Source organism: Morone saxatilis, unplaced genomic scaffold (assembly GCF_004916995.1).
Source record: "Morone saxatilis isolate NCDOM2014 unplaced genomic scaffold, NCSU_SB_2.0 Contig16, whole genome shotgun sequence".
Lineage (NCBI taxonomy): Eukaryota > Metazoa > Chordata > Actinopteri > Moronidae > Morone > Morone saxatilis.
The window spans coordinates 26,759,833-26,774,197 of record NW_023339718.1 but is presented as its reverse complement, the minus strand read 5'-3'; the positions used below and the strand labels follow the sequence as shown (position 1 = coordinate 26,774,197).

The following is a 14,365-nucleotide window of genomic DNA, read 5'->3' as shown; positions in this document are numbered from 1 at the left end:
CCCTCTCTCCCTCTCTCACTCTCTCTCTCTCTTTAGCTTACAAAGCAGAAGTGCTTCCACTCCTCCACTGTGTACCAGGCAGGAGTGATTACTAGGCAGCCCTGCCCACCTTTTCTTTTCCTCCCTCTCTTTCTCCCTCCTCCATCCCTCCCAGAATCCCTCCCTCACACCCTTTGCTCCTCTCCCGTCTGCAGCCCAGCCCTAGCAGAGCGGTAAGCCTCCAGCCTCCAGCTGGCTCCTGTCAGTGTTTGACGAGATGAATGCAGTGCTGCAGTCCCCTCCCTGCTCCATGTGCTGTCCTGTGGATGCCCACTAGCGGTGGGAGCTGCTAGAATGAGACTGCAGGAGGTGCTGCAGGTTCAAGGCTTCAGGTGGGCCAGGCCTGAGCACAGCTGGACTGAAACATGGAGCCCATATTGATCTTTTATTTAAGTTTGCATATCAGCTAGTCAGTTTCATCCACCAGAACTGTGTCTGATTATATTACTTTAGATTTATTATTATTTATATGTATTGTTACAGTATGCTCTGGTATTACTCAGCTCTGAAATTAATCTTGAAATTACTTCAACCTTGGTTGACAATAGCTTACATAGTCAAGGATTAGAATGAATTTTATTGCAAATAATCTGTGAGATGAAAGTTGGAAAGTCTAAGATGAAAGTCAGTCTTCTGACAGTCTCAGAACAATGATTTGATTTTAGCAACTACTTACTGTTTGTTTGTTTTTAGAATTAAATTCTAAATTACAAAGGTAATTCAGATTTCTAAAGTAATTTCAGTTTCCCCTTAGGGACAATAAAGTTTATTCTACCTATTTTATATCATAAAATATTATTTTTTTAGAATTTCAGAGATAGTGACATTAAAGTCTCAGAATCTCATGAATGACAATTCATTGAAAATGTTACGTTTGAATTAGGGATGTTCTGATACCAACTTTGCACATCAATCATTAAAGAGTAACAATCCGATACAAGTGCATTAATATATATATATATATTTTTTATAAAGCTGTATACTGTACTGTAACCCTGTACGAATGCTATATTTGTTGCCTGGCTCAGGTTAAACAGGAACAAATATACAGATAATTAATTCCATCAATCTTCCTTTTATTATTTAGTTTGACAGTGAGTTCCATTGCTGACATTTAGCTAGCTCTGGCTAACGTTACACTACCAAAAATCCACTCTTCTTTGCCGTTCAGTGGCAGCACTGGGCTTACAGTTTTCCCTCACATTATTAACCTAAGCCTTCAAAAGAACATTTACACATATAATTCTAAGAGAAACCACTAACTGCATCAGCAATTATGGGGCTAATACTTTGGAATGAAAAAGAGATATCTGGACATATGGTATGTGAATAATTTTGTCATGTGTTCTGTACTAAAGCATGCACCTGTTACTGATGATGTGATGAGTAAATCCTACTCCTAAACCTAACCTTTAAAAAACCCAATGAAACCTAAAAATCTTAACTCCATAATCATGGAGTTAAATGTGAAATGAGGAGGGCACGAGAGAGGTTCACCTCTACTGGCTTAACAGCCAGTTATAGTGGCCTCTATAGTTGACGTGCAGTCACCCTCTTAAGTTAATAGGATAATATTTTTTAGCCGCATAGTTTTTCTCTATCTTTCTATCTCTTCTTGTTGCACAAGAGTGTGTGTTTACAGTTTAACATAGCAGAAGAATAAAGAGCAGATTATTTTGGAAAAGCATCTTGTCTCATTTCCGCTCATGTTCGGTATTGTTTTTTTTTTCACCAGGCTTTAATTAGGCTCCTAAGCAGCTTTGCCATAATCTCAACCTCCCCCCTGACAAATTTCTTAGGAGACCCCCATTTAATGCCCAAGGTGGACGTCTGACATATGGCACCTTTTATTGGCTTTGTTGTCTTCTGCTATGCTCCTCCATATGCCCTCTCATCCCCTCCTACCCTCTGCTCTGCTGTGGCCTCCACATCGCGTGGCTAAACACTGGTAGCAAATTAGCCTCTTATTTTGTTGATGGGAGCTTTTGGCTGAATTCCTCAGTTCTAATTCCAGATTGTGTGTTTCAAGGTCAGCTTTCTGTGCAGTTCCTCTTGTTTTGAGTGATGCAATGACAAATCTCTGTTAATGAGGAATTAATACGTTGGCCAGCCATGAGGAATGGTCAGCAGGAGGAAGATTAACCCTTTATTGTTTGGCCGAAGTGGAGATTCTGAGACCTGGCGTAAAAGGTTATCTGTCTAAACACTGGCTTCAACTGGGGACATTCAGTCTAGTTCGCTTCAGATCTTTCTTGTCCCCCACAGGGAAGTTCTTTTTTCACTGAGGCAATGCAAAACATAACAATGAAAGATGGCTTTCAAGTCTTACTATGAGTATTCAGTGTCCAGTATTTAGTATTGCAACACATGACAAATTTGGAATTTGACAATAATAACAGACGCACATTTAAAAGAAAATTCTAATTAAAATCATTCAGAAGTTCTTGAAGATTTCTGGTCAACTTTTTATAAAGGATGTCATCTAATAGTAGTGTTTATATGCACAGAGGCACTAATCCCAATTTTGCCGTGGACCTATTTGAATAGGTGGTTATTTCTTATTTTCCTACTGTATAGGTGTCTAATAATGTTCAGTTCTTTAAGAGTTAGAGTCAAAAATAAACTGTCCTTTAACATTCTAGGAAAGTGCAAGTTGTGTTTGGCTGAACTCAACAACCGTGTTAATTGTAGTAATGTTCCGCTTTAGTAAGTCAGCATCACAGCTGTGCAGGCCAGGCTCACTGACCACAAAAACATGCTGTCATGTGAATTTCAGAAAGTGCTTGTACTGACTTGCAGCCTGTGAGGATGAACAGCGATAAGAATGGGATACAACCCTGCGGGGGGCCTCTGGAGGAGCTCAATTTTGTTTTGTTAAGAGATAGAGCAGATGAGAGGTTGCTCCTACCTGTGAATCCATCTGGACACATGCATTGATAAGAGTTGACCAGATCCTGACAGCTTCCTCCATGCTGACATGGAGCAGACTCACACTCGTCCACATTGACTGAGCAGTTGTCTCCTGCAAAGGGAACACATTCGTAAGATCCATATCTACGTCCTCATCGCTTCATGGTGAGTATGTAAGGCAAAATACCAAGAAACTGAAGGGGTATTATTGTGGTTTACCTATGAATCCTGGCAGACAGTTGCAGATGAAGCCAGCTGCCTCCGAATAGGTGAAATTGGCTTTGCTGAGTTCAGGCACCGTCCCATAGTTCAGGATATCAGAGCGCTGGAAACACTCACCGCCATTCTCACAGGGATGCTGCTCACACTCATCTATATCCACGTCGCAGTTCTCTCCCTCATAACCTGTACACACGGATAAACATGAATACATGTTTGGATGGCTAGTGTTGGATGTTTCATGTGTCTTAATACAATACTCACATGCGCATACGTACGTTAAAAGGGTTTTTTGTCACTGTAATGATTTATTTTGTCCATACTGGCTGTTAAATGTCCTAACTTTGACACATATACTGTACACCAACACATTCCACATATACAGTGCATGTGGTCTTGAGTGCTCCATTTGTGTGGAACAAACACTGCATAACTACCTCAGCTGTCAAATTTGCCTGTGTAAAGCAAGCTTAAAATTCACATTTTGTCCAAATAAGCCGGTTCTGTCAACATATTTGCATCCGACCACCAGGACATATCCCAATGCTGCACAAAGAGGAAATGTAATAGCAAACAGACTGTAACTTGGATGAGGCCAACTTCATGTGACTAACTCAGACTGATGAAGCCATATTTGCTAAAGTAAAAAGCATTTTTGCTCCAACTTGAAAATGTCCATACTAGTTTTAGTTTTAAGACAACTTTAGCAACTTTTGCCAAAAAGAGTCTTGTGACAAATCTAGCTTCATTTATGCATCCATCCATCGTCTATAATAGCCTTCCTAATAGGATTTTTAAAGTAGATTTAGATGCAGCTTAAACATAAATGATAATGTTTAAGGTAGTAGTTAGTTAAAGGTCCACTGTGTATGATTTAGTGGCATCTAGCATTGTAGTCACAGATTGCAACTGTCTCGCTTTACAAACTGCCCAATAGATCCTCCTTAATGTTACACACTGGACCTTTAAGTCTATAATGTCACTGATATTAGCATTATAGCCAGTATGAACAGAAGGAATAATTACAGTGGCAAATAGTATACAATACATGTGATATGTCAGCATTGTATTAAGACATACTTCACATACGAAATCTGTAACCTATCCTGTGGATTATGATTGAGTAGCCGGGTCATGATGGCTAGAAAGAGACCTCGCTGTTGAGTTTTTTTCATTTTTAGCATCATAATCTCCAAAACTCATCAACACACACCAAAAGAATCTAGATGGATAAATAGTTTAAGTATTTTAAATCTAATGGTGAAATCTCCATAAGGTACTCTTAGGATATGACAGTTATGACAGCAAAAATCACATGAAGACTGCTGATGTCTGCATCTTTCTCTGTTGCAATGTGCTCATGCATCACTCATCATAATTCATCACAGCCCTGGAGGATTGACATAGTGCCACACTGCTGTGTTTATGCAGCTCCACCATAAATACTGAATGGTGCAAAGCACAGCCCTGCTCTTCAGCCTGCTCTTGTCCTCTGAACTCAAGGGTCAGATCATCCTTTGTTTGGTTTGATTTATGTGTGGGAAACCTCCAGCTTGAGGGTGCTTTTTATGTGTTCTTTCTTTTATTTTTTTAATTTTCAACATTATAACATGCATTTTCTTTCATGACTTCAGTTAAGTGAAGTCATGAAAATTGTCATAAACTATACTGAGCAGTGGGTTAATGTGTGACTGCTGCAGTGTTAGAGAGTTTGTGTAGAGTAATGGTACCTGGCCAGCAGATGCACTTGTACTGGTTGATCCCCTCCAAACAAGTGGCTCCATGCTGGCAGGGGTCAGAAGCACATTCAGGAATGTCCTCTTCACAGTGGTCGCCTACAAAGCCTGTCCCCTCACAGTCACACTCATAGCTAGAAAAGAGCACAGACATAAATAAGCTTATACTCTTACTCTTACTTACTGCTTATAATGCAATTGTCAATGAGATAAGGTGAATAATTATATATAGATTTTTTGGTGTTATTTATCTTTGAAAAAGCAGTGGTTTGTGCAAAAGATTATTATGAAATATATGGTTATGGTTATGTTGTCTAGTGGAAAATAAAGACAAACAGGATACAATATAAAGCTTAACATTGTGAAACGCTTACAGTTTGATTAGGCTCAAAAACGACTTGGTTAGCAAAAGATCGTAAGTTATCTGATGTAACTTAAGAACATGAATAAAACAAACCATACCTGACTTAAATACGTTATTTAAGGACATTGTCACTTGATTTGATGGCGTGTCCAAAAATGATGCTAGAAAGACACCTAGTGTCATATTTTAAAGTGGAGGGCCACTGACCAAATAGCAGTATTTGACCACTATGACTATGGTTGACTATTTCCTATGAATTCACCTTGTTGTCCGTCAGTTGTAAGAGGAGCAATGTGCAATTTCTTCTTTCAAAAGATACATAGACTGAATATTCAAGGGTACTTCATTGTACAAATTTAGACATAGTTCCTTTTTATGCTACCTCCAAAAAAAATAAAACTGATCAGTGTGCCAAAAAAAGTTATTAAAAATAATTTGCATGATTCATTTTATTAAATCATTTTATAAATTGTATTCAAAGATGTTCAGATTTAAAAACAAAACATATTTAAAGGGATTTTAAACAAATCAGCTGTCATGTCCCTGAGCATTATGTGTATGATAACATCCTTCATCTTTCTCACTCCCTGCTGTTCCAATAGGTGTTACCACCGGGTATTCTCACCACCTCCAGACATCTAATGACTCATTGCAACGACTGATAAGTGGATTAATTGTTATCCCTGGTCAACTTTAATGTCTGCCATGCAGCCTCAAGCTGATCCAACACACTGCTGCATGACACATCGGCCTTACCGGGCTGAACCTGATATAAACAAAGACAAATACAGACAGTCATATAGACGTGCACTAATTATGTATATTGGTTATACATATGATAAGAAAATAATCTCTTATGACCACCAGTCTAACTCAATTTATGGGTGTAACCTTTATTGTTATTGGGTATTTGATCAGACTCCACCCAAGTTCACATTATTCATATTAGACAACGTGTTAGTGTTCATGTCAGTAACACTTAAAGATATTGTGATACTCTTGGTATTAAAGATTCCCTCCAGACATGTATTAAGACAAAGACAAATAGTCTGCTTGGAACAATAATGTGTGTAGGATATGTTTTTATAAAAAAAAAATCCAGAATCTCTGAATATGCAAATGTTGTTCATTTATAAAGTAAACATTGATTTTTAACTGGAGGGGTCTTTAAAAAAGATATCACAAATACGTACATACATCACAATTGGGCATCGTTAATTGGTCTCCCAACACCCCTTTTAGACTACCAAACCTACTAAATCTTCAAACTGAAGTAGGGTCTGAACTCTCCTGTTTGAATTTGGAATTCGGAGTGATAGAAAACTGTGATAGAAAAAAAAAATTTAAAAACAGCATGAACATTGACAAGTTCAGTTTTATATGAATAGGAACACCTGGATATTTCTCACAATTTCATTTCAGTCTGTGGATTTATGATGAGAATGACACGCATCAAAGAGCCGCAGGTCGGAGTCGTCCCCATGGCCACCTTACATGGGGCGCCAGTTCTACCAGGTGAGCTACCAGGGCACCCCACATTGCCTTTGTAACACAGCAGGTTTTATACACTGGTTTTTTATCACTGCTGATTCGGTAACACCTCTGACACACCCACACAAGTGAGAAAACATACCTCAAAGCCATTTGCACACTGTTTCGCACCATTTCAATGAAAGAACATTGTTCAACTGGAAAAATCACAGCAAAATGGTGCTGAATGTGTCAACCACACTGCAAAAATCGATGTTTTGTTATGTCACTCAAACATGAATATTCTGTTTATCAGACTTCATTTAGACCATACACTGTATGTATCAGTGTGTGTAACTGTTTATCCATGAGGTTATATTGCATTTCTAAAAAACAAACCTTTCTAACTACACTAAAACTGTGTGTGTGGATATGTGCAGACAGTGTGTGCGTGTGTGTAAACCTACCTGTTGACCCCATCTATGCACTTGCCCTTATTTAGACAGGGCATGATGGCACATTCATCAATGTTGACCTCGCAGTCTTGGCCCTGGAAGCCAGCCATGCACTCGCACGTGTACCCCGCGACGCGGTCTCGGCAGGTGGCACCATTCTGGCAAGGTAGCACCTCGCACTCATCGATCTCCACCTCGCAGTTAATCCCTGCAGGGGACAGAGAGGAGATGGCAGTGGGCCAAGGCCTGAGAGACACACCTAATTATCTTAGTACACCTACAGATATACCACAATAACACTGAGCTGCCAGGAGCTCAGCTGCAAATGGAAAACAGCAACACAGACTAATGCTACTTAAACAGAGCCATGCAACCTCTTTTCATATCATTAATGGCAATAAAAGGTAAGAATAAAGCAACATCTGTAATCCGTACTGACTGTGATAATCTATAGACCCAGAAATGCATTTTTTAATCCAAAAATCTGATTGTGATGCTTTAAAAAATTTTAAAATTTAAACTTCATGCTGTGACAAATATTGGATAACAACATGGTATTTTACTCCAAACGAACCAAAAAGAACATCAAAACAGAAAACTGGATTAAGCATGTAAAGTCTGACACTTTGGGGGGCCCCCTCAGACAGTTTTTTAGCCACATACGTTTACATTTTGGAAAATTGACACCATCGAAACTTTGTCTGAATTAGCTATTAGCAGGTCCTGTTTGTAGTGGATGTACAGACAACTATCACTAGATTGCTGTGATACTGAAGTAAACATCAGAAACGTGAGGACTGACAAATCTATCCCCACACAAAAACATTGATACTGAAGGATTCTGCAAAACCGTTAATTATGTTCAAGGACTGAAGGGATTTTTCTGGCATCTTGTGCATTATTGGACAATTGTACATATTTTGCTCTCTTAAGCTTCTGTTTTTTGGGGTTGAAAGTCAAAAAGGTTGGAAGCAACTGAACTACACTGAGACTTAGATTAGAGAAAGATCATGGTTATGGAAAAAGTTAGGCAAGTGGGGTCGTTATAGTTACGCAGCCTTAAATTATAATAAATATAAATATGGAATTTCCCCATTTTTGTGGCGACTATTAAAGGAATATACTTGATCTTATCTTAAATGCAACAAGTACTGTGGTAACAGATTATAAAAAAGGCCTGCATCAATTCAGGTCTGTGACAGGGTGAAAACACTTGTCTCTCAAGTCAGATGCACTACACACTTATCCACCATCCTGACCTTCACATAACCCACATAAAGGGGGTACACTACGACCTGTTTTGGCCAATCAGAACTCTTATTCTAGAACACTATCATATCCCATCAAATTAACAAATTATCCACATCCTAACTTTCCACATATTGAACTGTGGCCTTTGAAGCCCCTCAGGGTCTGAGGCCCTAGGACAGTTCCCCTGCTTAACCTCTTGGTAATCCAGCTTTGTGTTTAAGTGGTGAGTGCTAGTGTCTCATAATTGGATTGCTGTTTTGAGTTGTTTGTGAATTCAGGAAGAATCAGTGAATACTTGAAACTTAGAATGGTCCAATGTATTCATATCAAATGCCAACTCATTTGCCAAGAATCTCTGATCAAATGAAATAAACTTCTCCTATTAAAAACCCTGACAATGTCTTACCTTTGAAGCCTGCAGCGCAGTCACATCTGTAGTGATCCACCTCATCCATGCATGTGCCATTGTTTTGACAGGGTCGGGAGGCACACTCGTTGATGTCCAAGTCACAGTGATAGCCTTGAAATCCAGGCACGCAGAAACACTGGTAGGCGTTAACCCCATCTTTACAGATGGCTCCATTCTGGCAGGGCTCAGACTGGCATTCATCTATGTTCTCCTCACAGTTGCTCCCCTCGTACCCAGCAGCACACTGGCACCGGTACCCAATGTCAGGGATGTCCACACAGGTGCCACCATTCTGGCATGTACCCTCTGAACAAACAGTCACATTATCCTGGCAGTCCTCTCCTCCCAGTCCAAGGGGGCAGTGGCAGGAATAGCCATTGACTCCATTGACACAATGAGACAGGATGCCTTTGCAGGGGTTGCTCTGGCATTCATCCACATCCTGGGTGCAGTTGAGCCCTGTGAAGCCATCCGGGCAGTGGCAGGTGAACTCGTCAGTCCCAGGGTTGCTCGTACAGTTGGTGCAAGGTGCCATGACACAGGCATCATACAGCTCATCGCAGTTTTTACCCATGTACCAGACCGGTCCTTTGGGGCACAGGCACACATAGTCACCCAGGTGGTCAAGACATGTGGCACCATTGTTGCAGGGAGATGATAAACACTTGTCTGCCGCTGCTGTGCACAGTAGGCCTGGAATGGAAGACAAAATTGCAATTAAACAACTTGTTTGGTTCAATCTCTTTCATCAACCTAGTTTCAGTATAAACAGAGAAACTGATACTGTGTTTTTGAGAATTAATACAATACTACAAAACAAAATATCACAATACTAATATTTTTTTACAACCCTGTATTCAGTGAAACAGCAGACGGATACAGTTAGCAACTAACTGTATGAACAAGTATTTAGCAGCCAAAGATTGAGGTATTTTTTCCATCAGATGTTGGTGCAGACCAAAACAGAACAAAGGGGAGAGTAAATCCCAACCCCATCCCAAAATTTGCCAGACCAGAAACACAACAGAAACAACAAATACATTGTTTGCCAACATCTTAAATGAGTAATATAAATGTTATTAGGTGATAATATGTCAGTGTTTACAGCTTGTTTTGCTGTCTCCCAGTGCCCAAAAAATGTATTAATCATTGACAGTATATATAATGAACAGAGCTTCCGGGTCTGAAAAGTGATGCCAACACGGAAGTGTCTCAAACCCTGCATTCTATGTAAATTTCAGCAGGCTGCAATAACACAGCGATCCCATTCACTTTAATGGAGAATGAGCCGACTTGACACTGTCATTTATGAAGCTCAGTAAACATTTTCCTTATGAGTTGGTCTCAGTTGGCTAGCTCCTGCTTCAGCACTGTAGCCAGGCTGGAGCAGGAGAGTGCACAGCCCTCTTATTGAGCACGGTATCCGCCCAGTTAGACCCTAAGGTAGCAACGGAGCTTTATGAGCGTTCTTTTGATGATAAAAGATTATACTATTAGAGACAAAAAAAAATATTTATAAAAAATTTAAAAAGTATCGCTGTCTCTCCAAGTTCAGGAACTTTAACAAATGTAAAATCAGATATATATTTAGACTAGCAATAGCTTATTTGAGGATTTTCAGTCAGGATTTAGAGTTCATCACAGCACAGAGACAGCACTGGTTAAAGTTAATAATGACCTTTTTGATTGCTTCCGACAATGGATTTGTCTCTGTCTCTGTTTAATATTTTAATAGTTTAACTTCGTCTTCAATACATCATGATGTTCATTTTGTAAATTATGGTCCAATTTAATTTAAAATAGACAATAAAGCCGCGTGGCTCACCTGTATGCTGAACATTGTTTCCGGCTACATACGAGTCAAAACTGCGCAGCCAATGAGCGTAGATCAACTCGCAGCACGTCACGCCTGCTGGTTTGCGCTGGCTCCGTGTAACTGTCATGGTGGCAGCCAAAGTGCCATACTCAAGGCTTCAAACAGTACTCCACAAACCAATCGGTGATGTCACAATAGGTTCACACTTGGTATTAATGCAGGTTTAAGTAAAGGCTATTTTTTCTTCAATACATGCAAGCTGTCCTTCTTCCATATCTGGTTATTTATTACTGGCAAAACAATGGGAAATGGATTTGGCTACATTTCTAGTTTGTTTAGTAGAGTGGTAAAGTTAGCATGAGCAACCACGGTTGAATGACAACAATGCAATCAAAAGAAAATTTGTCAGTAAAAATTCCAAGGAAAAAGTAATCACAGTGCACCTTTTAACTGACAAATGAGTAAGTGCAACTAAAACACCAAAGTAGTGTGAGGGCCAAAAATACAGTGAGATAGCCTTTCTACATTCTGTTGAACCATTATGTCCCCAAGGACAAAGGTTCCATTAGTTGTGAATGCCTGTTGGCTAACACAGTACACTGTCCTTCCCCTGCGAGCTGTATTACCCTCTGGCTTATAAAGTGGGCTGCCTATAACTCTGACCTTTACCGGTGCTTAGAAACCAATCTGGTGATGAAGAGTAACAAGCCCCTCTTTCCTTTAGACTTAACGTCAGAGCAGATGGTGTTAAAAGTAAACTTATTAGATGGCCAAGCTGGCAGCTGCCAGTGTTGTCAATGAAAGTTTCACTCACTAATGTTTGTACACAGTATCTGACATTATATGCCTGAAAACTGCAATGATTGTCTTAGAATCACACACAACACAAACCGCATGGTTGCTATAACGCTTCACTTAATAGAGACTGACTCAGCTTTTATTGCTAATACTTGGAGAAACAATTAAAGGATTAAAAAAACTGCATTGCAGAACCAATTAACCAATTTAATAAGCTCTCTCTGTGTTACAAAGTGATATCTCCAGGATGTTTCACTACAGAGGAGAATGAAGGGAGAGCATTGTTTCAGGTAAGGCATGTCCTTGAAGTAATGGGATGTAGGCTATGTTTGATTGCAGCCATTAAACAAATAAACTTCTTTAAACTTCAAACTCGTCCTTTAAATGTAAATCTCAAAACCTAGGAGGTGCACAACCATGCACTGCCTTGACAAACCAAATCAATGCTGAAGAACTAGCAGCAACAAAAGCCAACTGCCTGACATTGCCTGTGTATTGACCAAAAAGTGACACTAGAAGACATTATAACCACTAAAGCGAACAGCCAACTAGCACGTATGTTCTGCACCTGCGCGTGACAGAAGACAGAAGCAGGTGTAAAGGGATATACTTTCTGCTCAGATTCAGCCAAATGCAGCAAAGTTGATTGGATGGCGCTTCACAGTACAGATGGACAATGACCCAAAACATACTGCGAAAGAGTTTTTTAAGGCAAATAAGTGGAATATTCTGCAATGGACGAGTCAATCACCCCGATCGAGCATGCATTTCACTTGGTTAAGACAAAACATAAGGCAGAAAGACCCACAAAGAGAGAGTTTGGTGATATCCATGGGTTCCAGACTTCAGGCAGTCATTGCCTGCAAAAGATTCTCAAGCTGCAGACAAAGGCCAACAAGGGCCAACGTTGTGAAACACACCACAAAAACTAGGTCTAGACCCTCACCGAAAGCCCAACATTGTCTGACAGCCGACGGTCCATCCGGTGTGTTAGGACATTAAGCACTTGGCACTGCAACAAGCATAAACAAAGCTTAAGGTAGAGAAAGCCCATGTGTTGACCAAGCCAATTCTAACAACTTCTTCCCTTGTGTCTCCTAACAAGGTGATTGATTTCTACCACAAGCACCAACACTCAGAAATTAACGGAATCATGGAACTGTAGGGTACTTTGGATAAAATCCAAAATGGCAGACAATGTACTCCTCCACTAGCAAGTCAACAACATCCCAGTAATAATCTGTTCCTTCACTGCAACACCTACATTCCTCATTTCCCAGTGCATCCAACACCCCCAGTTCCTCTCACATGCATCTGCTATCACTTCCTTTATCTAACACCGAGCCTTCTTCCTCACATAAGTCTTTCACTTCACCTCCACAGTGGTGATGCTTTCCATACCTGATAAATCCTGAGAAGTGCTGTGTTGTTTGTGCTTCCTCTGATTTAATTTGAAAGCTAACAAGTCCCAGCTTAGTGTTTATAACCTAAGCTAGTGCTGACACTGTTAGAGCAAGGCACGGTGAAGTGCAATTAGACCTGAGTCAGTCGAGATTGGTAATGCTTTCTTTTTTGGCCTTTGAAACTGTCTGAACTCTGGTTGGATTTGTTTGATAAAGAACTTTGCACTTTAGACCAACTGTTTAAACGTTTAGACCAAGTCTAGCTCCCAAGAGTCTAAAGGCTGATTGATAGCTGTATGTAGGCTCTACGCTGAGCCTACGCAGGAGAACTACACCACTGTGAGCATTTATACCTGTACAGGTATGTCTGCATTGCTCTGCAATTAACAAAGCCAAAACGCTAGTTGATGGTGGGGTTTGTTGTCTTGTGTTTTCTTAATTAGGTAGCTTTAGCAATTTAAAGTGACAGTGACTTAATTTTGTCATTTTTATTTGTACTGGAAAAACAAAATAATGTACTTAATCTGGAATGTTAGTATGACTTTAACATACGAGTAAAGTGGCTTAATCAAGAATCTTTTTTAACCTAAAAACTAAAATTCTGATGTAATCAGTTTCAACATTTGTTTGAGTTAACTTATTACTTAACGTTTTACAGTGAAGCTGCCATATATCACAAGGTGAGCCAAATACTACAGGATGTGTTATTGACGCAGGTTTGAATGCAAAAGTGGTATGTTTTGCAGGTTTCTTCTTCCTTATCTCGACCTAAGCCGTGTTGTCTTTGTCAGAAGTGTCATTTCCTCCGTCTTGCATCATGTCTTTGCATCTCTCTCTTAACTCCCTCTGGCTCTCACTTGCACTGAGATCATTGTTTACTTTTTCTCATCATTGTTCTCTTTTGCCTCCCCTGTGAAAGAGAGCACAGATCTCTCAAGACTGGCCTGCTGAGCCAAACTCAGTCAGAACTAACCTGTAATCTTATGGATCCTGTAGAAGGGGGCTGACAGACACAATGAGGGTCTCCTCACTCTTTACCCCTCCATCCAAACCCAATCAACCCCTCACACATTCCAGGGAGCTGATAACAACTCCTCCTACACACAGCCCATCCCCCCACATTACTGAGCACTTCATAGATCATGGTTATGGCCAGACAGGGTTGATCCTGGCACTGACTGGTACCAGCATCTCAGCCCAACAGTAACACTGAGCAGAGCTGCTGACTGCCAGCAGGTAGAGGGATGTCAGGTTATCTGTTACACCACAGATGCTCTCCAAGAGACCTCACAAGTCTCTTAGGGAGCGTTTGGGAGACATATCTCTAAAGATCACCTCCAGACATGTATTGAGACATATATACAACAATAATGTGTGTCTGATATGTTTTTTCATTAAAATCCTTAAAACGTCATCTCCTCCTTCTAACTCATTAAAACTTCCAGAATCTCTGAATATGCAAATGTTGTTAATTTCTAAAGTTTGCTGCTGGACA

At 40.1% G+C, this 14,365-nt stretch overlaps 1 protein-coding gene across 1 annotated transcript in view; it reads right to left on the bottom strand.

Moving 5' to 3' along the window:
- LOC118325825 (protein crumbs homolog 1-like) overlaps nt 1-14,365 on the bottom strand; it is a 28,607-nt gene that overhangs the window by 10,468 nt on the left and 3,774 nt on the right. The window contains exons 2-6 of the mRNA XM_035658664.1: nt 8,851-9,546; nt 7,206-7,401; nt 4,899-5,038; nt 3,169-3,354; nt 2,948-3,061 (exon numbers count right to left, since the gene is read on the bottom strand). Of these exons, the coding sequence (XP_035514557.1) occupies nt 2,948-3,061; nt 3,169-3,354; nt 4,899-5,038; nt 7,206-7,401; nt 8,851-9,546 (1,332 nt within the window). The remainder of the gene's footprint in view (nt 1-2,947; nt 3,062-3,168; nt 3,355-4,898; nt 5,039-7,205; nt 7,402-8,850; nt 9,547-14,365) is intronic.